General features: G+C 50.9%; 1 protein-coding gene across 1 annotated transcript in view; it reads left to right on the plus strand.

The window, feature by feature from the left end:
* The window catches only part of MYO7B (myosin VIIB), a 105,566-nt gene that overhangs the window by 35,020 nt on the left and 44,882 nt on the right, over nt 1-25,664 (plus strand). Inside the window, exons 6-15 of the mRNA XM_059927697.1 lie at nt 5,047-5,168; nt 6,318-6,460; nt 8,380-8,493; nt 10,581-10,734; nt 13,172-13,248; nt 14,328-14,447; nt 14,748-14,890; nt 18,829-19,039; nt 19,665-19,800; nt 25,110-25,273. Of these exons, the coding sequence (XP_059783680.1) occupies nt 5,047-5,168; nt 6,318-6,460; nt 8,380-8,493; nt 10,581-10,734; nt 13,172-13,248; nt 14,328-14,447; nt 14,748-14,890; nt 18,829-19,039; nt 19,665-19,800; nt 25,110-25,273 (1,384 nt within the window). The remainder of the gene's footprint in view (nt 1-5,046; nt 5,169-6,317; nt 6,461-8,379; nt 8,494-10,580; nt 10,735-13,171; nt 13,249-14,327; nt 14,448-14,747; nt 14,891-18,828; nt 19,040-19,664; nt 19,801-25,109; nt 25,274-25,664) is intronic.

Genomic DNA, 25,664 nt, shown 5'->3' on the forward strand with positions numbered 1-25,664 from the left:
GAAATATATTAAAATCTCCTTTTAGTTTCCACAGAGTTGGCTTTGTATATTTGGAGGCTGTGTTATTAGGTGCATACAAATTTGTGCTATTGATATCCTGGGAATGGTTTCTTTTATTATGTAATGTCCTATTTTTTCTATTAATGCTTTTTTACCTTGGTATATTTTGTAGTAATATTTTGGGTATTTTTTTCTGATATATTTGTTCTTTCCAAACTGTGTGTGCATGGTGTGTGTTTTGGCTATTTTTTCTGATTAGTATTTTATGGTAGATATTAATGCTTTTTTTTTCTTCCAGTTTTATTGAGATATAATTGACATACAGCACTGTATAAGTTTAAGGTGTACAACCTAATGATTTGACTTACATACATCATGGAATGATTATCACAGTAAGTTTAGTGAACATCCCTCATCTCATATAGATACAAAATTAAAGAAACAGAAAAAAATTTTTTCCTGTGATGAGAACTCTTAGGATCTACTCTCTTAACAACTTTCATATGTGATGTATGACAGTGTTAATTACATTTATCACGTTGTACATCACATTCTTAGTACTTATTTATCTTATAACTGGAAGTTTGCACCTTTTGACCGCCTTCATCCAATTCCCCCTCCTCCCACCCCCCACTTCAGGTAACCACAAATCTGATCTCTTTTTCTATGATTTTGTTTGTATGTTTGTTTCTAAAGTATAATTGACCTACAACACTACATTTGTTCTTGTTACACAACCTAGTGATTTTTTTCCTATACACTTCAAAATGATCACAACAAGTCTAGTTACAATATGTCACCACAAAGATATTATTTAGTTATTGACTATATTCCCCACACTGTGCATTTCATATCTGTGACTCATTTATTTTGTGACTGGAAATTTATACCTCTTAATCTCTCTCACCTATGTCTTTCCTCCCCCCACCCCTGACCCTCAGGCAACCCCCTGCTTGTCCTCTGTATCTATAACTTTGTTTATGTTTTATTCTGTTTGTTCATTTGTTGTGTTTTTTAGATTCCACCAGAAATCATACAGTATTTGTCTTTCTCTGTCTGACTTATTTCACTTAGCATAATACCCTCTAGGTCCATTCATGTTGTAGCAAATGGTAAGATTTCATTCTTTTTTATGGCTGAGTAATATTCCATTATATATATCATTTAGTCCCTTTACATTTAAAGTAATTGTTAATAGGTATGTACTTATTGTCATTTTGCTAATTGTCTTTGGGTTGTTTTGTAGTTCTTTTTGTTCCTTTCTTCTTTTTTTGTTCTCTTCCCTTGTGATTTCATGACTATCTTTAGTGTTATGTTTGGATTCCTTTATTTTTCTCTGTGTGTATCTATTATAGATTTTTGGTTTGTGATTTCTGTGAGGTTTATATATTGCTATGTAGATATGTATGTCATATATCATACATATAATCATGTATATAATCATACATATACATGATATATAATAATCATACATATATACATACATATATATACATGATTATTTTAAGTTGCTGATCTCATAAGCTAAAACGTATTTTAACAACCCTGCATTTTTACTCCCCCCACCCATTTACTATTTTCCACATTATATTTTATATCCTTTTGTTTTGTATATCCCTTGACTACTTATTGTGGATTTAGGCGATCTTAACTCCTTTTGTCTTTTAACCCTCCTACTAGCTTTGTATGTGGTTGACTTACTACCTTAACTGTATATTTACCTTTACCTATGAGCTTTTTTCTTTTCATGATTTTCATGTTTCTAGTAGTGGCCTTTTCTTTTTTGCTTAGAACTCCCTTTAACATTTGTTTTAAAGCTGGTTTGGTGGTGCAGAATTCCTTTAGCTTTTGATTGTCTGTAAAGCTTTTGATCTCTCCATCAAATCTGAATGAGAGCCTTGCTGGGTAGAGTATTTTTGGTTGTATGTTTTCCCTTTCATCACTTCAAATATATTGTGCCTCTCCCTCTGGCCTGAGGAATTTCTGCTGAAAAGTCAGCTGATAGCCTTATGGGAGTTCCCTTGTATGTTACTTGTTGCTTTTCCCTTGCTATTTTTAATATTTTCTCATTCCATTATCATTTTAATTACAGTGTGTCTTGGTGTGGTCCTCACTGGTTGATCCTGCTTGGGTCTCTTAGTGCTTCTTGGACCTGGATGTCTGTTTCCTTTCCCAGATTAGGGAAATTTTCAGCTATTACGCCTTCAAATATGTTCTCTTCCCCTTTCTCTCTCTCTTCTCCTTCTGGGACCCTTGTAATGTGAACGTTGATATGCTTGATGTTGTCCCAGATTAAACTGCCCTCATTTCTTTTCACTCTTTTTCCTGTTGAGCATCAGTGATTTCCACTACTCTGTCTTCCAGCTTGCTGATCCGTGTCTCTGTATCATCTGATCTACTGCTGTTTCCGTCTAGTGTATCTAGCTGATGGGTGTGGCCAGTTCCTGACATGGCTAGCTGCAGGGTCTGGGATGTCCCAAACCTGGCTTCGGCCTGTTGGTGAGTGGGGCTGGATCTCAGGGTGTCCTGGGGCTATTGCTGGCTCACTGGGGACAGAACTGGGTTCCCAAGGTGTCTCAGAGCTGGTGCCAACCTGCTGGTAGGCAGGGCCCGGGGATTTCCAAGGTTGGTGTTGGCCTGTTGGTGCGTGTGGGCTGGTCCCAGGCGTTCCTGAGGCTACTGCCAGCTCGCTGGTAGGTGAGGCTGGGTTCCAGGTCCTCTGGTGGACAGAGCCAGGTCCTACGGCAGCTGTCTGGGGGTCTTAAGGCAGCCTCCTGCTGGTGGGTGGGGCTGTGTCCCCACCTAGCAGTTGCTTGGCCTGAGATGTTCCAACACTGGCAGCAACAGGCTGTTGACGTCTTGACACTAATGAGCTAGAGGGAGGATTCCACAATGGCACCCACCAGCCCCCGTGTCCACTTGGTCAACAAGCTCCCCAAATGGCTGCCACCAGTGTCCATGTCCCCAGGGGGAGCTGCAGTTGCCCCTTGCCTTCAGGAGACTCTCCAAGATCAGCAGGTCTGACCCAGCCTCCTTTCAAATCACCACTTCTGCCCCAGGCAAGCAGTGTGAGGTTCTGTGTGTGCCCTTTAGGAGTGGAGTCTCTATGTCCCACAGCTCTCTGGCTCTTCTTAAAGTAGGTCCCATGGGCCTTCAAAGGCAAACATTTTGGGGGTTTGCCTTCCTGGTTCAGGAGCCCAGTGTGGGTCGCTCCTTGGGGAGAACCTCTATAATTGTAATTATTCTTCCACTCGTGGGTCACCTACCCGGGGGGTATGGGTCTTGACTATATTGCATCTCTGCCCCTCCTACCATCTCATTGTGGTTCCTTCTTTGTTGTTGTTGGTCTGGTTGTTTTTTTTTGTTTTTTTTGAGTTGATGTAATTTAACTGTGAACTAAATGTATTTTATTCTTTAAACATAATGCCATTTAACATTTAGTCCCGAGACAATTAAGCAAATATTTTTTGTTTGTTTTGTTTTGTTGTTGTTGTTGTTGTTTTGGGGTTTTTGTCTTTTTAATTTTATTAGAGTAGAGTTGATTTACAATGTTGCGTTAGTTTCAGGTGTACAGCAAAGTGATTCAGTTATACATACACATATATTCATTCTTTTTCAGATTCTTTTCTCATGTAGGTTATCACAGAATATTGAGTCGAGTTCCCTGTGCTGTGATTCCTTCTTTATGTATTTAAAGAATTTCTTTTCCTCTAGTCTTCCAGTTTTTGTCATCAATAATTTCTCTGTAAATAGTTGTAATTTGGGGGGACTTCCCTGGTGGTCCAGTGGTAAATAATCCGCCTTACAATGCAGGAGACGTGGGTTCGATCCCTGGTCAGGGAACTAAGATCCCACATGCCGTGGAGCAACTAAGCCCGCACACCACAACTACTGAGCTCATGTGCCTCAACTAGAGAGCCTGTGTGCCACAAACTACAGAGCCCACGTGCCCTGGAGCTCAAGCACCACAACTAGAGAGAGAAAATCTGCCCACCACAACTAGAGAGAAGACTGCGCGCCACAAAGAAAGATCCCGCATGCCTCAATGAAGATCCTGTGTGCTGCAGCTAAGACCCAACACAGCCAAAAATAAATAAATAAATAAATAAATAATGAGTAAATCTTATAAACAAATAAATAGCTGTAATTTGGGGGCAGGAGTCAAGCTCAGGGTCCTCAAGGTCCTTCTATAGCACTATCTTGGCCACTGCACTGCCCTAAGTAATTTTAAAAACTGGTTTTCATATTTTACCATTATGAAATTAATATATATATTCACTATGAAAATTTTAGAAAATTTCAGAAAAATATTCTCAGCAAAAGTATTGCTAGACATTTTTGGAAGAGAAAGCTTCCTCTACCCACTTGGTTAAAATTTTACTGAATACTACCTACATTTACCACTTCACTTAACTGGTAAGCATTGCTCATGTGACTGCAGGCTCTGTGCAGACCTGGATTAAGTGGCTGCACAATGTTCTCTGACTGGATGGACCACAACTAATTTCCCCCATTTTTGTTGCTTCCCATGTTCCACAGTTGCAATGATAAATAAATAACGCTTTAATGAGCAGGAAGCTTTGTGGAGAAGGCTTTTTCTGATTTTAGGATTCTTTCCTTAGACTAATGGCGGTATAATTCTGAAGGGTTTTGATACCTATGCCAGACTGCTTTCCCGAAAGGCTGATACAGTTCCCCCTCTGGCCAGCATGACCTCACTGCTCACAGAGAGAACGTTATATCAGGGCATTGCATCACCTGGTCTTATTCATTCATGTAGTTACTGAACACTGTGCCAGTGACCCTGGAATGAACCACATACAACCATACCTGCAGAGTCGAGCAGGAAAGATGAACACACTAATAAACTAACACAAAGTAGGCAGGGGACGTCAGGGAGAACACAGTGGGATTTCTGCACAGGGAGAGAGCGTCCTTGTTCAGACTGGCCCAGAAAGCGGGCCTGTGATGGGTTTGCAGGAGAGTTGAGAGGTGCTGGAAAATAGTTGTTCTATTGGCTGACGTTCCTGCATACCCTCTTTGCAGTGGCGAGTCTGGAGCAGGGAAAACAGAGACCACCAAGCTCATCCTGCAGTTCCTGGCCACCATCAGCAGCCAGCATTCGTGGATTGAGCAGCAGGTCCTGGAGGCCAACCCCATCCTGGAAGGTATGCAGTCACCCACGGGACCAGCCTCCTTTCCAGGACCTGTGGGCTGGCACCTTCCTGCCAGGGGGTGCCTGTGGGGAAGGGCAGGATAAGCCATACACTTCCAGCGACTTCTCAGGACTCCTCAGGACACGAAAGGCAAGGATGGGGTGGATGGTAGCATGGGGGCTTCCGGGAAGCACAGAGAAGAAAGACCGATGATCTGCTGAGCTTTCACAGGTGGGATTTCCATGGAACCTTAACAAGTATTCCCTTTAAAAAGGGCTCCAAGGGACTTCCCTGGCGGTCCAGTGGTTAGGACTCTGCGCTCGTACTGCAGGGGATGCGGGTTCGATCCCTGGTCAGGGAACTAAGATCCCACATGTCGCGCAATGCAGCCAAAGACTAAAAAATAAAATAAAAAGGGCTCCAAGATGAAATCAATTTGGGAAATGCTGGGAATGGATTATTGATACATGGAAGGATCCCAAATGCATTATGCTAGTAAGAGTAGCCAGATCCTCTGTTTTTTTCAGTTATGTGTGCAGGTGAGGATGTGTGTGCAAAGGATCTTTCCTAATGCAGTCACATCCTAAAACCTTGCAGAAACAGCTCTACGGAATGCACTTTGGATCGTGCTGCAGCCCAAATGCCATCTGGTCTAAGCTCCTTATCTGCACCCTGACCCGTGCCAGCTCTTGCCACTCTCTCTGCAAGCTTGCCCTCTGGAACCCAGCCTCCACCCTACAGCCTGAGCAATCTTTCTAAAATGTAAATCTGCCTCCACACTCCCTCAGAAGGTTTCCTGCTTCCCCCGTCACCTGTGGGACTAATGCCAAACTTCTTAGCTTGGCATTCAAGGCTCTGCACTCCTTGGCACCCCCTGCTAACGGTTCCATCCATCTTCCACTGCTTTCCTCCTGTATCCTATGGTCCAGCCAAATTTCCCTCCCTGGAAGCACACCCCATGCTTTCTGACCTCCGAACCTTTAGCTGCACTTTGCCTTCCTCTTAGCAAACCCTTGGCTGCCACCACTGTCCACTGTAATCCTACCCATCCTTCGAGTCTGGGCTTGGCCACCTCCTCTGAGAAGGCTTCCCAGAGGACCCCAGTAAGAGTAAATTTTCTCTTCTCTGCTCCCATCATGGGCATCATCTGTCGGCCCTCAGCCTTTGGAAATGCCAAGACGATCCGAAACGACAACTCAAGCCGCTTTGGGAAGTACATCGACATCTACTTCAACCCCAGTGGGGTGATTGAGGGGGCGTGCATCGAGCAATTTCTCCTGGAGAAATCCCGGGTCTGCCGGCAGGTAAGGCCTCTGCCTGCTGCACTGGTCCTGGGGGAACCTCCCCCCACCCCAGGATAGGAGCCAGGGGATTGGGGAGGCTTCCAAGAGGGGTCCCTTCCATCACTCTCACCCCTCCTTTCCTCCGCCCCAGACCCCCATAGGCCTTAGCTTGCTGTCATTGAACCCTGGTCCGAGATGGGCCAAGGACCCTTAGAATTGGATAATGATGGTCCTCCCCCAATATTCAAGGAAATGATTTATTCAAGGATGTTCTCTTTTGAATTTTCCATCTATACAGTTGTTCTCATCCTTTGGTGCTTACTACTCTTCACCTCTACTAGAATTAATTCTGAGGCCAGGCCAGTCCCCGTCTGGGGGTGGATGTATCTTCAGGTGTGTTGGGGCCCCTGGCAGGAGGACCTAGGTGACACTGTCCAAAAGACCACCTGCAGGAAATGAGGTGGCATGTGGCCTGTGTCGTCAACACAGGGCCTTGTACTCATGGGGGCCCGGTCTCGGTTTGATGCTCTGTTGTTGCCATCTTGAAATTCTTAATAAGTCTTTAGCAAGAAGCCCCATGCTTTCATTCTGCACTGCGCCCCACAAATCAAGTAGACAGTCCTGGGTCACAAGGGGCCCAAAGTGTGGCAGCCACGTCGGCTGAGTTAACACGGCTTTGTTGGGGGTAGGGTGCTCTCTCCTATGATGCTATAACCCCCAACACGTGTATGTATGAGCGCACACGCACCACACACACACGATGTTTCAGATTGGGGACGTGCCGCCAAAGGGACTGGTGCTGTGTGTTAGGACAGAAAGACACCTGGGCAAGCTGAAGAAGGAAGCTCACCTTTAGTGACCCCCACCTGGCGCCAGGTGTTTCCCCTGCATTATCTCATTAGACCTTCACAACAACCATGAGAGACGGGTCTCTTTCTCCCCATTGTATAGATGAAGAAACTGAGTCCGGGTAAGTTAAGTAACTTATCCAGGGTCACAGAACTAGTAGAAGGTAGTCTCTCCAACTCCAAAGTTTGCCCTTTCCAGAAGCTTATAATTCTTCGCATGGAGGTTGGTGAATTCAGAGAATTTGTTCCTCAGAGAGGTACCCCAGGATGGACAGGAGACTTCTAAAGCAGGTCAGAGACAAGTCCTGTCCATGATAAGATGAAAAAATTTTGGCATATCTATACTGTGGAATGCTGGGCAAGTTAAAAGGATGGGGAGGTGTGTCTGTGTCAGTGTAGACAGATGGCTAAGAGACCCATTTAGATGAGAAAAAGAGGAAGCTGAAGAACAATAAGTATGTTCTTGCCTAAAAAATAAAAATAAACTTTTCATAGATATACTCTAAGTAAATACATTAGTGATGTCTAGAAAGGAACACAGGCCATCAAACTGTTCTGAGGAGGAAGAGGAGGTCATTTGAGGAGTGGCAAGGTGGGGCGGAAAGAAACTCACCCTTTAACACTCTATACTTGGCACTGTCTGAATTTCACAATGGGGATGTGAAATAAAGTTTAAAAATGCAGAGGCCCAGCTAGGTAAACCTGTGGATGTCAGGTCCTGGGGGTCACACGGTGAATAGGAAGGCTTCACCGTAGACTGTAAAGAGTCCAGGGTTCTGAGTCGGAGGGCCCGGGTCTGAATCTGGACACACTGCCTCCCCTGTGACTCCGGGCTGCGAGGAGCAGTCGGGATGCAGGGTAGCCCCGGGGAGGGACGCGTTCCAAGGGCAAGGTGGCCTTTCCGCGCAGAACAGTCAGGATGGGCTGGCCTTGGAGGAGCGAGCGGGCGTGGCCATCCCTCAGGTCAATGCCGGAGCCCTACCTGCTGAGAAGGAAGGAAGCTGGGACAGGGCTGGGGGCAGGAGACAGTCCTGAGGCCCCGCAGCCTCGGGGGAGATGCTTACGAGCTCCCTGGAACTCCCTCCCCACTAGGCCCCCGAGGAGCGGAACTACCACATCTTCTACTGCATGCTCATGGGGATGAGCGCGGAGGAGAAGCAGCTGCTGTGCCTGGGCACGCCCTCTGAGTACCACTACCTGACCATGGTGAGGCCCGCGCTGCCCCTCCCCGCCCCGCCCCTCCCCTTCTCGCCCCGCCCCGCCCCGCCTCGCCTCTCCCCGCCCCTTCCCTCCTAGCCCCTCCGCTTCTCGCCCTGCCCCCCCCCGCCCTGCCTCTCCCCGCCCCTTCCCTCCTCACCCCGCCCCTTCTCGCCCTGCCCCTGCCCCGCCCCGCCTCTCCCCGCCCCTTCCCATCCTGCTTCCTCCCCACGCCTCAGCCCACTGTGGCCTGGGGCGCCGGGAAGAGGAGACCCGGTGCAGGTTTCTGTTCAACCTTCCTTTCCCTCCCCGCCTCTCCCTTCCCCTCCCCCCTCCCCTTCCTACCCCTTCCCTCCTCTCCCTGCCCCTCCTCTCCCCTCCCCGCCTCTCAATAACAATGAGGAAGAAGGAAGAAGGGCCGGCTCCAGCTCAACCCTTGGTTTACAGCCTCATAAAAGCCCAAACTGTGGTCGGGCCCCTGGGCAGGGACTGAGGACGCCCCTTTTCCATTCTCCACGCCACCCTTTCTGTGTTTGGCATCCACTTTGCGGCCATCAGAGGCTTGCCCTTGTCCGTGTGCTTCCCTATTTCTTACTGAGCCCATGGTCCCGCCCCACAAGCCTCATCTTCCTTATTTCCCTATGGACAGAAGGCTCTGAAACCCTCGTTTCATTCCACTCACCATCCTCGGAGGTGCCGCTAGAACTTGAGCTCCAGGAGAGCAGGGCCTTGCTCGCTGCGTCCCCATGCACGAGCAGTGTAGCACAAGCAGCCATCAGGCTCACCTTGCTGCTGAGGGAATGAGTGAAACCCACGTCTTGACCCTGTGTCCTGCCTAAGCCCTCTCTCCTGGGTCTCTGCCTGGAGGCCTCCGTCATCTCTTGACTAGACCATGGTGCTAGCTTCCTCCTGGGTCCCCCCTCTCTCCAGACTTGACCCCAATCTATCATCCAGCCCGAGACCTCCCACGGAGCAAGTCTGACAGACCACGTCTCTCATTGCAGCTCTTCAGGGGCTCCTTGTGGCTCCTTGGCAAGGTTTCCAAGTCCCTCCACATCCCACCACCCACCAACCTCTCCCCCTCAACGGCGACGCCAGGCTCCTTGCAGCTTCCACCCGTGCCTCCCACCTCACTGCCCAGTCTGGCCGTTTCTCCCCTGTGCTGCTGTGAAGCTCAGCCTGTGGGACCGCTCAGATGCCTCCTCCAGGAAGCCTTTCCCCAGCTCCCAGGAGGCCGGCCCAGCCCCCTTCGGTCTCAGCACCTGTAACAGCCTGTGACCCTGCCATTCGCTTTGTGCCTCCCCTCCTGGATGCAACAGCACCCAGGGCAGGGCCTGGTCTCTCCATTTCTGAATTCCCAGCACATAGCCCAGGGGCTGGCACACAGTGAGCCTTGGAAAGTGTTTATTAAAGGAATGAACCCGTGATGTTCCCCCCGAGAGGGTGAGGCAGGCGTTACCATGGATGGCTGACAAATAGAGGCTCAGAGAAGCGGAATGACTTAGCCGTGGCCACACAGCTGTCAGGCTACCATAGCACGCTGCATCTGTGTCACCACTGTTCCGCCTCTGTGTATTTTCTTTTTCTTTTTTTAAAATATTTGTGTATTTATTTATTTATTTATTTTTGGCTGATTTGGGTTTTTGTTGCTGTGTGCGGGCTTTCTCTAGTTGCGGCGAGCGGGGGCTACTCTTCATTGCGGTGCACGGGCTTCTCATTGCGGTGGCTTCTCTTGTTGCAGAGCACGGGCTCTAGGCGCGCGGGCTTCAGTAGTTGTGGCACGCGGGCTCAGTAGTTGTGGCTCACGGGCTTAGCTGCCCTGCGGCACATGGGATCTTCCCCGACCAGGGCGTGAACCCGTGTCCCCCTGCATTGGCAGGTGGATTCTTAACCACTGCGCCACCAGGGAAGCCCTTCTGTGTATTTTTTGAGCTTGGGCCTCCAGGTGGCCCCTTGGGATCCACCCAGAGCCAGTGCAGTATCACTTACCAGGGCCCTTTGGCCGAATCCCTGATGCATCCCTGCCTTGCTGGCCCTACAGTGGAGGAGGTAGGGTGTGGGGTGGCCCCAGAAACCTGATGGGCCCGATCTTGCAGGGGAACTGTACCTCCTGTGAGGGGCTCAGTGACGCCAAGAACTATGCCCACGTCCGCTCAGCCATGAAGATCCTCATGTTCTCCGACTCTGAGAACTGGGACCTCAGCAAGCTGCTGGCCGCCATTCTCCACCTGGGGAATGTGGAGTTCATGGGTAATGCTGTTTCCACCCAGAGTACACCCCCTGGGGAGGAAGAATGGGGAGACTGGGACAGAGGAGGAAAAAAATCCCTGCGGGTCCTCACCCAAAGGACCCACCAAAGTCACAGCATCTTGGAAAAGTACATTGAAAATTTTAGCTATGATTTTGGAGGCCTTGTGGGGTTAAGGGGGAGATGCCAAAGCTTAGGGCCCTCCAAAGGTGAAGACTCTGATCAATCATCCCCCCACTTTTGGCTGGGAACCCAAAGGGTGAGCCAGAGTAAGCAAAGCCGTGCGTGAACTTACAAACCAGTTTGTAAGCATCCAGTTGGTCTGGGGATTAAGGTGTCCTGGCTTGTTAGTGCCTCCAAGCGCCTGACTGACAGAGTTGCTGATAATCCTCTGTGGAAGAAAATAGCATCAACCTAGGTCACAAATTATTCCTTTAAACAGTTTCAAACACAACATCCAGCATGCCTCCAAAAATAAACAAGAACAAGGAAATGAGATACCATGAGCAAGAATCAGCAGACATAATAGACAATAGAAACAGAGCCACATAGATTTCAGAGATTGGAATTACTGAGCACAGACCACAAAGCAGCTATGCTTGCTTTGTTCAAGAAAAGAAAAAACCAAGCCTGAAAATTTAGACAGGGAACTGGAAACTATAAAAAAAGTGACATTACAGATTTTAAAAGGAACCACATAGAAATTCTAAAGTAAAAAAAAAAAAAAAAAAAAAACCAAAATGAACTCAATGGATGAGTTTAACGGCCAGTTTTTTTTTAATATATAGTTTTTAAATTATTTGTTTATTTATTTATTTTTGGCTGCATTGGGTCTTTGTTGTGGTGCACGGGCTTCTCACTGCGGTGGCTTCTCTTGTTGCAGAGCACAGGCTCTAGGCGCGCAGGCTTCAGTAGTTGTGGCACGTGGGCTCAGTAGTTGTGGCGCACGGGCTTAGTTGCTACATAGCATGTGGGATCTTCCCGGGCCAGGGCTCGAACCTGTGTCCCCTGCATTGGCAGGCAGATTCTTAACCACTGCACCACCAGGGAAGTCCCTATCGGCCAGTTTTATAATGTGAAAAAGGAGGAAATGTCAGAAGAACCTGTGTGTACAGCATGGAGAGATAAAAAGATGGAAAATATAAAAGAGAGAGTAGGAGACCTAGAAGATACAGTGAGAAGATGTAGTATACATTTAATTCGAGTTCTAAAGGAAAAGAGAAGGATGGGGCATACACAACATTTGAAGAGATTATGGCTGGCTTTAGATCTAATGAAAGACACCAATTCATAGAGCAGTGCAGAAAAGATGGACTTTTCAATAAACTGTTCTAGAGCGATTCATATAGAAAACATGAACTTGAACCACTGTCTCACAGGATATGAGGAAATCTGCTCCAGGCAAGTTGTAGCTAGGTGACCATGTAATGAACCAGACGTGGGTGCTGACAAGCAGGGGGCTTCAGGACATGGAAGAGAATCAAATGTGATATTGAAGAAATGAAGCCACGTGAAAGAATACAGAATTATAGATCACACTTACACAAAATTTAAAAACAGGTAAAATTAAATGTTACAAAGGAATGCAGGTGGTTAGATGATACACAGGTAAACAGGTAAAATTAAATGCTGTTTAGGGATTCATATGTAGGTAGGAAAAAGATAAAGAGAAGATAGGGAACTGGTTTCCATGGAGGTCAGGAGAATACTGCCTCTTGTGGAGGAACTGGTCTGAGCAGGAAAGGATGTAGGAGGCTGCGGGTGTTAGTGAGACTCTGGGTTTTGGCTTCAGTGGTCGTTACACACTGTTGACTTAATAATTATCCGTTATAACATGCCCTTGGATTTTATGCATTTTAAAAAATCTGTATGCTTTATTTTACAATTTTTTAAAGTTTAAAAAAGAAAAAAAAATACAGAAACAGCATTCCTCCCTCCCCCCAGCTCAGCAGCCCTAAGGTGGAGGGCCTCAAAGGGGAGGGACTTGAACCAGGAGGTGGGTCAGGAGACGTGCAACAGAGCTGGGCCCGGCCTCCAGCCACTCCTCCACTCAGCTCCGTGCTTGTTTGACCAAACGAACGAACACGCCTAGGTTTCTATGGACAGCAGAGTGGATGGAAGGGGACTGATGGCTGATTTTCTCCCTCAGGAGACCCCACCTGCCCCACCAGTACCTTCTCCCTCCAATAACTTCAAACTCCCCTTTGAGTCAGGGTCCCGATCTCAGCAGAGGGGGACATACCCTGTTAACAGTAGTTACAGCTAAGGTGTTGATAGGTCCCCAGGGAGGCCTCGGCTCTCAGAGGGGGTCTGGGAGAGGCAGTGCTTCCCTCCTGGGGACGGTTGTCTCTAAGTGTGGATCTGGGGCTGCCTTTCTGAGGTCTCTGTCCCATCACTTCAGGCCAATTTGCCTCTCAGGGTCATTGCTTCTCTCTGCAGCTGCGGTCTTCGAGAACCTGGACTCCTCTGACGTGATGGAGACGCCCGCCTTTCCTACTGTGATAAAGTTACTGGAGGTGACTGGGCTGTTATGTCCGCCAGCTTCCATTTTCGTGAAGAGTCCCGGGGGTCTGGGCTGACAGCCCTTCCCAGGCTCTAGTTCCTTGCTCCTACCCCTCTCCCAAGCTCTCCGCTCACCCCCTGAGCTCCCTGGTGGAGCGTTGCAGGCCCTGGGGTTGGGAATCAGGGTGGGGTCATGGAGCTAACCATTAACGAAGTCCTGGAAATGATCGGTTTTGCTCGAACATGTGTTTCTTCCCTTTTCCCTGACCCTCCTGCTCTTCTGTGGCCTTTACTCAACTTTCCACCCCACCCAGACCCCAGGCTCTCCCCACTCACACAATCTGATGTCCTTACATCAAAAGGTCCCTGCCCCGTGTCCTGGTCCCCGGGGCTTCTCCATGAGTTGTGCTATTCTGGGCCCGTGGAATGTGCTCAGACCATTCACCCTACACGTTATTAAGGAGACCAAATAGAACGTTGACTTGGAGCGATGGGGCATTGTAATGTCCTCCAAATGACACCCCGTTGACAGGTCCAGTGGGAAATTAATAGAATCAGAAGGGGAGGGGAAAAAAGCAATCACATTAGGTGGGTATGTTTTGCTGCTAATGTTCTTCATGTGGTTCAGGGTTCTTAGAAACCTTCGGTTTTTGCTGGTTCAGTCTTCCCCGCATGGTGGGAGGGACTCCATCCAGACTCCTCTTGCTCCCTTGGGTCTTCAGCCTCCAGGCAGGAGTGACGTCACTTGGGGCGTATCCAGATGTCAATGGACGGGCCTCAGAGCCTTTCCTTCCCGTTGTTTCCCAGGGTCCACCCAATGGTGGGCCCAGCACCAGGAGACCAGCACAGGACCGGTCAACCAAGCAGCCAGCGTGCTCGGGGCCCACCCAGCTTGTGCATCCTTCCCCAGCACTGATACCCCAGTGCTCAGACTGACCCTGGACCGGGCCCTGCCCAGCATCCTGACTCTGGCCCTAGTCACAGGCATCTCCTACCCTCAGGCCTTGGGCATAGGGTATTTGGTCATGAGACAAGGTGTTGGCGCCAGGCCCTGCTCAGCCAGCTGTGATGCCAGCCCCCACCTGCCTTCCAGGTGAAGGATCAGGCACTCCGAGACTGTCTGATCAAGCACTCCATCATCATCCGTGGGGAGTTTGTCACCAGGCCCCTGAACATCGCCCAGGCTGCAGACCGGAGGGATGCCTTCGTCAAGGTACAGAGCTGCGGGAAAAGACGCCCGCGTGTCAATCTGTTGAGCATGGCTCCTTGCCTTGTGGGTGGACAGCAGGAAAGGGCAGAGATAGCTGGGCAAGTCCCAACTCTGCCGGTCACCTGCCTGGTGACCATGGGCTGCCTAGTCTCTCCAGGGTGGTTTCTTACCTTAAAGTAGGGATGATCTCCCTGAGTAGGTCCATGAGATCCAATGTGCCTGCAGCCCTTCCAGGTGAACTGGAAAGGGGCAGCCTTCCTCTTGTACATCAAAGCCTGTGGGCTCTACCCCATGTCTCCGCAGGGCATCTATGGGCACCTCTTCCTGTGGATTCTCAAGAAAATCAACGCTGCAATTTTCACCCCACCTGCCCAGGACCCCAAAAACGTGCGAAGGACCATCGGCCTCCTGGACATATTTGGTTTTGAAAATTTCCAGAAAAATAGGTATGGAGATCAGTGCACCTGCTTTTGGAAAATGGAAGATAAGCTTAGCTCTTCTCTGAGCCAGCTGGAGGGTAGGCATTCCTCCCCCTCTGGGCTAGGAGCAGGACCTCTCACCTCTGCTCACAGACACCAGGGTGAGTCCCTCAGCAAGACTATGGCTTTCCTCACTGAGGTGGTTCGTGCACATCCCCTGGCATCCACAACATGTCTAGAAAAGGCCACATAACTAAAAGCATCCCTGAGAGTCAGGCTAAAAGCACCTCAGCATTCATCACCCCTCTTGAGCCATCCGCTCTCCTCATGAACTAGAGTGAATCATCACATGTGGTTAGGGTGAAAATGGAAATCAGTAACACTGATGCAACTGCATCTAGGTGGGATATCATACTAGGTAATGGGGTTTGTGGCCCATCACCGACTCTTCAGTTTGGCAGGGGTAAGGTGAGGCAAGACACTTTTGATCCAGTGTCCCAGTCTGGAGGCTAAAGATCTGGAGGCAGGAGGCAGTTCAGAAAAGTAATTCCCAGCTGAGACTGTGATGAAGGCTGGGGGTGGGGGTAGAGAGGTGTGGTGAGGGGAGCCAGGCAGTGGGGCCAGATGAGGACAGGTGTTGCTCTGGGGTGTTATCCGGGGGCCGGAGGACGAGGAAATGAGGACTGGGGACAAGCAAGCAGGAGGCGTCCTACATGCGTGACCTAGCTTACCCAGGTGAGCCTGGTTCACTTAAAGGGATGGGCTGGATGGAGCCTAGAGTTGGTTCTGTTACCGAACTGAATTCAGGTCTGCTCACCCAATGTGCAGCAAAGCCAATCTACTGACACTGGGCTAGAGTGAAGGAAAACACAGCGTTTATTGCAGGGTCAGGCAAGGAGAACGGGCAGCTCATGCTCAAAACACAAACTCCTTGGTGACTTTCAGGGAAAGTTTTTTAAAGGCAACTTTCGGGGTGAGGGTCACAGGGTACGTGATCAGCTTGTGGACTTTCTTCTGATTGGTTGGTGGTGAGGTAATAGGGTGATGTTTCACGTAGCTTAATCATCAACCTTCTGGTTCCAACCAGTCTGGGGTCTACGTGGTTGTGGTCAGCGTGTAGTCACCATCCTCCACCTGGGCAGGGGTCTTAGTTTCTGTAGAAGAACTCAAAGAGATGCATCAGATTGTTATGTATACCCCTTGAGGAAGAACTAGGACTCTGTTTTATCACTGCATTATTGTTTCTTGACTGCATTTCCTCACTTCCCTAATTAGTAACTGCTTGAGTCTGCTCTTTGGAACTCAGGGATGGCCTAGGAGACTAAAGCCTTTCTCTACAAACAAGAAACAGGGGATGCAGAGGGGCTTTTGTACCTAGGAGGGTCCCGCAGGGTCCTGCTTGGTTTCGGTTCCAAGTGGAGGCCTCTGGGAACTGTCAGAGGAGCCAAGGGGCTGTCCTGACCCTGGCATGCCCCTGCCTGAGGCCCTATCTCCAACTGAAGTCTTAGAAGGTCCCTTTGTTCCAGGAAGGGGGACCGCTTCCAGGGCCCGAGAGTGGGCCCTTGTCTAACACTCGGAAATGAATTGTCCGAGGAGACACATGTGCTGACAAAGCAAGAGACTTTATTGGGAAGAGGTGCCCGGGTGGAGAGCAGGAGGCTAAGGGAACCCAGGAGAACTGCTCTGCCATGTGGCTCGCAGTCTCAGGTTTTATGGTGATGGGGTTAGTTTCTGGGTTGTCTCTGGCCAATTGCTCTGACTCAGGGTCCTTCCTGGTGGCGCGCACATCGCTCAGCCAAGATGGATTCCAGCGAGAAAGATACTGGGAGGTTGGTAGGACATATGGACTGGTGTCTCCTCTCTCTTTTGACCTTTCCCGAATTCTTCCACTTGGTGGTAGCTTGTTAGTTCCACATTCCTTACCAGGACCTCCTGTTTAAGATAACTCATGCAAGTGGTTACTATCAGGCCTGGCCAGGGCGGGCGGTTTCGGTCAGTGGTTTCCCTAACAACTTGGCCACGATTGTTAAGATACAAGCCATTCCAAACGCAAGCACAGGGGGATGACAGCCTCCCAGGACCAGCTCTCTGCAGGCAGGTGGGATGGGGTAGGGCTAGCAGAACTCAGCCCAACGCGATGCAAGCTCTAAGTAAACTAAAAAGTGATTCTGATCATTGGTTTCTGGCCCTGAGAGGGGCCGTTGAGCAGACCAAGCACACTTTTGGACCCTGTGGAGGTGGACGAGTAGTTGGTTGTAGGGGATCTGGCCATTTATGCAAGGACCCTCTGTGAAGGAGCCGCGAACCGGGTTTGCGACAGGGCTGCAGTCTGGGGGCCACGTGAAGGAGCAGGGCCGTGTCACTCGCCTGACCAGGGTTCACCGAGCGCTCTTGTCGACTGAAAAAAAGTGCACGACCTCAAAGTTGAGAGTCATATTTTATTCAGTGGTCGTTCTTAGGACTGGAAGCCCAGGAGACAGCATCTCAAACAACTCTGAGAAAACTGCTCCAAGGAGGCGAGGGGCGTCCCCAGGCATATAAGAGTTTTGCAACAAAGGGCAGGTAGTTGGAACATCAAAAGATTATTGTTAATTAAAGAAAATCAGACATCCCAAGTTAAGGCATTTAGCGCTTTTCTATGTATGGGAAGATGCAAGAGTCAGGGCTCATTGAAATCATTCCTTTGATAGGCACCTCAGCTATCCGAGGCCAGTATCCTGTGCTTTCTCATCCTGAGTCTCCTCCATCTGCACCGTTGGGGGTGGCTGCAGTCTGCTGACTGCTAGATGGTGGCCATTCCTTGTCTCCATCCTGAGTTCCCTCGGGGCTCATGGCTGTGACACCCTTTGTTTACTGATATGGCAGGCAGCATTCTTAGTCCACACTCTGCAGGCGGTGTGTTAACTCTCTTGGGTTAACAGATCTTGAACAACCAGTCCCGGGTACCGCGCGGCTTTGCATAAATGGGCAACACATCCTGAAAAAGAAATGCCTAAGTGAGACCCAGAGGGTGAACAGAACAAGCAGGTCAAAGGAGGGAGGGGAGGGGGCTTACGCGTGTGAAGAAGACTCAGAGGTAAGGAGGGGCAAGGTGCCTTCCCAGCACTGTGAGAAGTCCAGGGTGCCCCTCGGCCACTCCCTGGCAGAGACGGGCAGGCTTTCTACCGTGTCACTGTCTGTCTGGATCCCGAACACAATGGGCGCCCAGGTCCGCGAGGATTCGAAGCAGGGGGAGAGCGGGATCAGATCTGCTCCCCCTAGTGGCTGTGGAGGGTGATTGCGGGGGTGAGGCTGGAGGCAGGCAGAGCCGTGAGCAGGCTGTTACCGCGCTCCAGGTGAGGGAGAAGGGTGGCCTGGATTAAGGTAGCAGCAGTGGCGGTGAAAAGAAGTAAACAGGTCTGTGTTGGAGAAAGCGTGGACCAGACTTTGGCAACTGATTGGAATTGGGGAGGAGGGAGAGAGGGGTGTCAGGCATGACGGGCTGCTTTCTGACCTGAGCTAGGGGAGATAAGTGGCGGACCCATTTCCCAAGGTGGGGAACCCAGGAGGAAGAACAGGTTGGGAGGATTGGGGTGGGGGTAGGGGGTATGTCTGGTTGATGCAAAGGAGCCCAGCCAGAAGCTCATCTTAATACCAAGGCCACTTGCCCATGGATGCTGGGGTGGCTACCGGACATTTGGTCCCCCAGGGATTGTCTCCATGTCAGGATAGGCAGGCCTGGCAGAGGACACTGCAGGGGACCGTAAGGAGCCAAAGGCAGGGGCTTGATGATACACAGAGCCTCCTCATGTCTCTGAGTCTGTTTGCCGTGGGGCGAAGGAGGTGATGGAGGTGGAGGTAGAAGAAGAGGGAGGTTGTGTGTCGGCGTATGCATGTGTTTGGGGGTGTGCAGCTGTGTGCCAGTGGCCGGCTGCAGTAGCGATCGAGCCAACCCTGCCCCGCCCGGGGCGGCCCTGTCCCCACAGCTTCGAGCAGCTCTGCATCAACCTGGCCAACGAGCACCTGCAACAGCTCTTCGTGCAGCACGTGTTCACCATGGAGCAGGAGGAGTACCGCACCGAGCGCATCGCCTGGGACTACATCCACTACCACGACAACCTGCCCACGCTGGACCTGCTGACCCTTAAGCCCTTGAGCATCATCTCCCTCCTGGACGAAGAGAGCCACTTTCCACAGGTGCACCCCTGGGCCCGCCGCCCCTCGGGTGGAGACCCCACACGTGGGAAACTCCGGGGCTGCTGGAACCTCTGCCGGGGGTTAGCAGACAAGCCCCAGCCTTCCAGCCTTCCTCTCCTTCAAGGCCTGCCTCTCGCAGGAAGGCACCTGACTCTACCCTCACTCCCACTCCCCAGCATGCGTTATTTAGATTCAAGGACACACCCCAAGAGGGGGCTTGTTCAGCCTTGTGGGTCAAGGGCTGCAGAGGGTTCAAGACAAGGAAACACTTTCATTCTCACTTTGGGGGACTCTGCCTGTCCTTGGGGAGATGGATTCTCAAATGTAGTCAGTGAGAGCTCTGATCCACAGAAGGGAGAAGCTCTGGTCCCTGGGCAGCTGTAGGGAAGGGCGGAGCAGGAGAGCTGGCGGTGGGAGAGAGACCCACTCCTGCCTCTGTCCTCACTCACCGCAACAAGCTGCCGCCACCTGGGCATCTGTTTGCTGTCTGTAGAAAGGCCCTCAGTCATTCTGAACCCAGTTGTTTTGCCCCCTTGAGGGAGCCCCTGAGACCTGGGGCTGTGCCAGCTGACCTCCCAGTGGCTGGACTCTGGGACCTCAGCCCATAGGGTGTCCATTCTTCCAGGGGACAGACACCACCTTGCTGCAAAAACTGAAGAATGTCCATGCCAACAACAAGGCCTTCCTGCAGCCCAAGAACATCCACGATGCCCGATTTGGCATTGCCCACTTTGCCGGCGAGGTGTACTACCACGCAGAAGGTGGGTGCAGCTCCTCTCCGCAGCCCCTTCCTTCCAAATCCCGAGCACTCCAGGGAGGCCAAGGAAAGAAGGCTCAGGGGACTAGGTCATTCTGCAGAACCAGCAATGGGACAGAGGGAATGGAATGGACCAGGCATGTTTGTTTGTGTTTTGTTTTGTGGGTAATAGTTCTATTGAGAGATCATTCACATACCGTAGAATTCACCCATTTGAAGTCTACAACTCAATGGTTTTTAGTATATTCACAGAATTATGCAGCTGTTGCCACAATTTTAAAACTTTTCCATCACCCCAAAAAGAAACTCCCATTAGCGGTCGTTCCTCATTTCTCCCCAGCCCTAAGCAACCACTGATTTCTGTCTCTATGGATTTGCCTGTTTTGGACATTTCACATAAACGGAATCATACACCATGTGGCCTTTGTGACTGGCTTCTTTCACTTGGCATAATGTGTTCATGGTTCGTCCACGTTGTAGCATGTGTCCGTACTTTGTTTCTTTAAATTACAATATTCCACTGTACGAATATGCCACACTTTGTTTATCCTTTCATCAATTGATGGATATTTCGGTTGTTTCCACTTCTTGGCTATTACGAATAATGCTGCTATTAACACTCTTGTACAAAACTTTAAGTTTTCCTTTTTTAAAAAAAATTTTTTAATTTTTTGGCCACGCCCCGCACCTTGCGGGATCCTTGAACCCGGGCCCTTGGCAGTGAAGGCGTAGAGTCCTAACCACTGGGTTGCCAGGGAATTCCCCACGTACAAATTTTTATGTAGACATATGTTTTCACTTCTTGGGAGTATATACCTAGGAGAGGAATTGCTGGGTCATATGGTAATCCTATTTAACTTCTGGAGTAAGCACCAAACTGTTTTCCAAAGCGGCTGCACCATTTTACATTCCCATCAGCAATATATGAAGGTTCCAATTTCTCCAGCTCCTTATGAGCACATGCTAATTGTCTTCTTTTTTATTGTAAGTACCTGAACAGATACAGAATGTGCAAATATTATCTCCTATTCTGTGGGTTACCTTTTCACTCTCTTGGTAGTGAAAGTGTATATGCTGAGATAAGGTCAGGCATGGTTTTGATTGGAGAAATAAAGACCTGGGGTGGTCAATCTGCTGATGTGCTTAGAAAAATGGGAAAGGTGGCCAGAGAGTGCTGTGGTCAGGAAAACGAGGCAGACGGTCATAGTGTCACTGTGGGGCTCGTATGGAGAAATGAGGAGTTGCTCTGATCTGTTTAAATGGAAACTCAGAGTCAGGGATGTTCCAAGCACTTTTCAGGTGGAGGGACAAGGCAGCAGGAGGGGCTGATGTTTTACATAGAGGAGGGGCAGTGTTAGGAGGTCAGGGGATTATTTCTGTTGGAAAAATAAGGAGGCGAGGCTGCTCCTTCGTAGTTCCCACCAGATCCTGGCTTTGGGGCTCTTCCGAAAGGGAGAGACCAGAGCTAGCGGGACCCCAGAATCCCAGAATACAAAGACACTGAGCGCAGCAACCTCCATGGGCTACTCAAGGCCAAGTTTTAGTCTTTGAAGTGACCTGAAGCTTTCCTGTATGCTAAGATTAAGGTAGCTTCCTTCTGAGTGCAAAATTTTATTCACGCTCTTTGACGATGGGCCTGCTGGTTTTTCTTTTGGCGCCCTGCTGTGCTGACAACTTGAGCCCCATTTACTCTGTCTTTTGAGGGACTGAGCCCAGGGGTGCCTTGACCCTCCCCCGACTCTGAGAACACCTCGGGCGGGGAGGCTTTGCCTAAGCCTGGAGAGGCACAGGGTGCCACCAAGTGTCTGCCCGTCCCCACCTGCAGAAAGCAGCCTCCTGGCACACAGCTGGGAGAGGGGCTTAGGTGGCCTTGGAGCCTCGCCTAGGCTCTCACCACTCCCAGCTTGGTGAGGGCCGCATGGCCCCAGCTCCCGGTCCAGTCCCCTCCTCTCACAGCACCTGCTCTCAGAGGGGAAACCAGGCTTCCTTCTTCCACCCTTGGTGCAGCCTCCCTGCATCCCACACCAGGCTGTGTGGGGTTTTCTTTTTGGTATGCATACAATTCAGTTATAGTTTTGTTAAATTAACTGTTAAATGGCAGAGATACACAGATGAGCTTTATAGTATTTTTGGGTTTTTTTGTTTGTTTGCTTTTGTTTTTTTTTAAATATAAATTTATTTATTTATTTTTGGCTGTGTTGGGTCTTCATTGCTGCGCGCGGGCTTTCTCTAGCTGCGGCGAGCTGGGGCTACTCTTCGTTGCGGTGCGTGGGCTTCTCATTACCGTGGCTTCTCTTATTGCGGAACACGGGCTCTAGCGTGCAGGCTTCAGTAGTTGTGGCACGCGGGCTCAGTAGTTGTGGCTCATGGCCTCTAGAGCACAGGCTCTGTAGTTGTGGCACATGGGCTTAGTTACTCCGCGGCATGTGGGATCTTCCCGGACCAGGTCTTGAACCCGTGTCCCCGGCATTGGCAGGCGAGTTCTTACCCACTGCGCCACCAGGGAAGTCCTATAGTATTTTTGTAGTTCCTTAGTACCACTTAGTATTTCAATATTGTATCAGCTTCTGATATCCTGTAACTGTGAATTAGAGGGAATAAGAAAAGTCTTTCATCGGTTATCACTTTTAAATTCTGAACAAAATAGAGACCATACACTACTCAAATTCCTAAGAATTTAAGAATGCACCCCACGAAAACGTGGGGTGACTCAAAGCATGAGGACAAGTCAGGGTCGGGCCCTTGCTGGGTGAATCGCTCAGCAGGCCCCGGGTCCTCATCTAGCCTGGCTTCGAGAAGCAGCCTCTTCCAGTGCCTTCTCCCTGCGATCCTGTGCCCTGCCTCAGGTGGCCCACTCTCTCCCATGGAAGCAGGGGAGGGGTGCTGTCTGCTCACCCCCAGACCCACGCCTCTGTTCGTTGGCCAGCGCTGCCGTAGCAAAGTTCCACAAATACGTACAGAAATGTATTTTCTCACAATTCTGGAGGCCAGGAGTCCAAGACAAAGATGTCGGCAGGACTGGTTCCTTCTGATGTCTCTCTTCTGGCATCTTTACTGTCTCTGGGTCCTAATCTCTTCTTCTTCTTCTTTTTTTTTTAATAAATTTATTTATTTTTATTTTTGGCTGCGTTGGGTCTTCGTTGCTGCGCACAGGCTTTCTCTAATTGCGGCGAGCGGGAACTACTCTTGGTTGCGGTGTGCGGGCTTCTCATTGCCGTGGCTTCTCTTGTTGCGGAGCACGGGCTCTCCGCACACAGGCTTCAGTAGTTGTGGCGCACCGGCTCAGTAGCTGTGGCACACGGGCTTAGTTGCTCCGCCGCATTTGGGATCTTCCCAGCCCAGGGCCTGAACCCATGTCCCCTGCATTGGCAGGCGGATTCTTAACCACTGCGCCACCAGGGAAGTCCCTTATCTCCTCTTCTTATACGACAGCAGTCAGACTGGATTAGGGCCCACTCTAACAGCCTCATCTTACCGCAATTATCTCTTTAAAGGCCCTTCTCTCCACATATAGTCACGTTCTGAGGTACTGGAGGTTAGGGCCTCAACATACGGATTGTGGGGGGACACAGCTCAGCCCATACATTGCCCTCCCTGATTTCTGGAGGCTCAGTCCTTAGGCTGGAGGGCCCCTTGGCCCTAGAAAGTCCTTCCAAGGCCCCAGAGCAGGGCTGGTAGAGGGGCCCTGGGGTTCCCAGGCCCTCAGGGTCTCCTTAGTGAGTGACAGACATGCTTTGTTCTTAAACCTACTCTGTCCAAGCACACACATATGCTCACACGCATGTGTGCACAATGCCTATGGGCACACATTCATTTCCAAGACCAGTGCAGTTTAAAGGGCCCCTTGGCCCTAGAAAGTCCTTCCAAGGCCCCAGAGCAGGGCTGGTAGAGGGGCCCTGGGGTTCCCAGGCCCTCAGGGTCTCCTTAGTGAGTGACAGACATGCTTTGTTCTTAAACCTACTCTGTCCAAGCACACACATATGCTCACACGCATGTGTGCACAATGCCTATGGGCACACATTCATTTCCAAGACCAGTGCAGTTTAAACTTATGATGAAGAGGGGAAATACGTCTCAGGACCTCATAATCAGCAAGTCACCCACCCCCCATCCTTGAAGCCAGGAAGCCAAATGGTGTTTAATTTCTTTCGTTTCCCCGTTTTGGGCTTCCAGGAAGAGCAAAGCAGCTACTGCCCCCGCGCTGGTTCCGCAGGGGCGTTTTGAAGTGGCCGCTCCTGCACAGACTGGCCAGCTGGGAAGGGTGGGCCTCCAGGCGGGAGTGCCCAGGTCTTCCTCTCATGACTGCAAGCTGCCTGGACGTGACCAGGCTGCCAGATTTTCAGGGATTATGAGGGGTGGGGAGGTTTCTGTACTTTCTCCTTTCCCTTCTCTTCTTCTTTTGGCTCCTTTATGTAAACACGCAGTTGCCTCGATCATACTTGCCCAGGGTCCCCAGAAATTCAGAGCCCTGATGAGAGCCTGCAGACACTGCCCTCGGGGAGGTCTAAACTGCACATGAAACGGACACTCCGTCTGCGGTGCTGCTAGTGGGTTCCTGGGTGCATGTGGCAGTGACAGCGGTGGCTGGGATTGCTGGGATGTTGAGGGGCATGCACTCGCTCCTGCCCATGGTCCACCCGGGGAACCATGGCTGGTGGAGCAGATGGGAAGTCCTCAGGCCACCCCTGAGCCGAGTGACAGGGCGGAAGGGAGCCCCAAGGAGGGCCTCTCACCCCCCTTGTGGGACAGGAGAGCCTCCTGGAATAGATGACGCTTGAGCTGGCCTGAAGCACAAACCAGAGTTGGCCTGGGTGGGTTAGGAGGGAAGAGGGCCCCAGAGAGCTCGTGGAGGCTGCAGGCCCCCCTGGAAGAGATGAAACCCCCTGGGGTGGGACACAGGGCCTGGGGGAGAGATGAGGTCTCCCTGGGGCGGGGTGCAGGCCCCAGGGGAGAGAGGAGGAGGAAGGCAGGCACTGGCAGCAGAGGAAAGGTACAGCGGGGTGACGGGCGATGCGCCCTCTCAGGAGGTCCCTGGGGGCAGAGGGGGCAGGCAGGCAGGGAGGCGCAGGAGGCAGGCAGGGTAATCAGGCGGAAGGCCTGGTGGCGGCTTGGATGGGGGCGGCAGTGGGGACGGGGGCTAGCGGGGGCTGCGGGATGTGGCCGTGTCCGTGACAGCCCCCGGCGCCGCTCCCCGGTGATGGAGGCGGGCCTGGAGGGGGTGGCCTGCGGGGCGCTCGTGTCCGCACCGCGCCCGCCCCTCGCCGGAGTCAGCAGCGGTGGCTGAGCTGGGTGGGGGGCTCTGCTTCCCTGCAGGCTTCCTGGAGAAGAACCGGGACGTGCTGAGCAAGGACATCCTCGCCCTGGTCCACTCCTCCCGGAACAAGTTCCTGCGGGAGATATTCGGGCTGGAGTCCTCGGAGCTCAAGCGGGGCCGAGGGACCATCGTCCGGGTGCCGGCGGGCAGCCAGCTCTTCAAGGTGGGCTCGGTGGCCCTGCCCAGCCCGGGTCCCGGGGTCTGGGGTCGGGGAGGCGGGTGAGGGTGGGTGGGCAGAGGTGGCTGAAAACGGGGGGAGGGGCTTCAGGGGCAGTGGGCGGGGCGGGGGCGGGGGAACGGGACTCCACCCACTTCCCAGTGAGTGGTGGACTCTAGAGGGCCCACCTGCTTTGGTTTATCTTGTTTCTTTCTATATCGGTCTCTGTGTGTGTTTTGTGTGGTGTGTGTGGTATGTGGTGTGTGTGTGGTGTGTGTGTGTGGTGTGTGTGTGTGTGTACGTGGTATGTGGTGTGTGTGTGTGGTGCGTGGGGTGTGTGTGTGTGGTATGCAGTGTGTGCTGTGTGTGTGTGGTGTGTGTGTGTGTGTGTACGTGG

The sequence above is a fragment of the Balaenoptera ricei genome, chromosome 7 (genome assembly GCF_028023285.1).
Source record: "Balaenoptera ricei isolate mBalRic1 chromosome 7, mBalRic1.hap2, whole genome shotgun sequence".
NCBI classification, from domain to species: domain Eukaryota; kingdom Metazoa; phylum Chordata; class Mammalia; order Artiodactyla; family Balaenopteridae; genus Balaenoptera; species Balaenoptera ricei.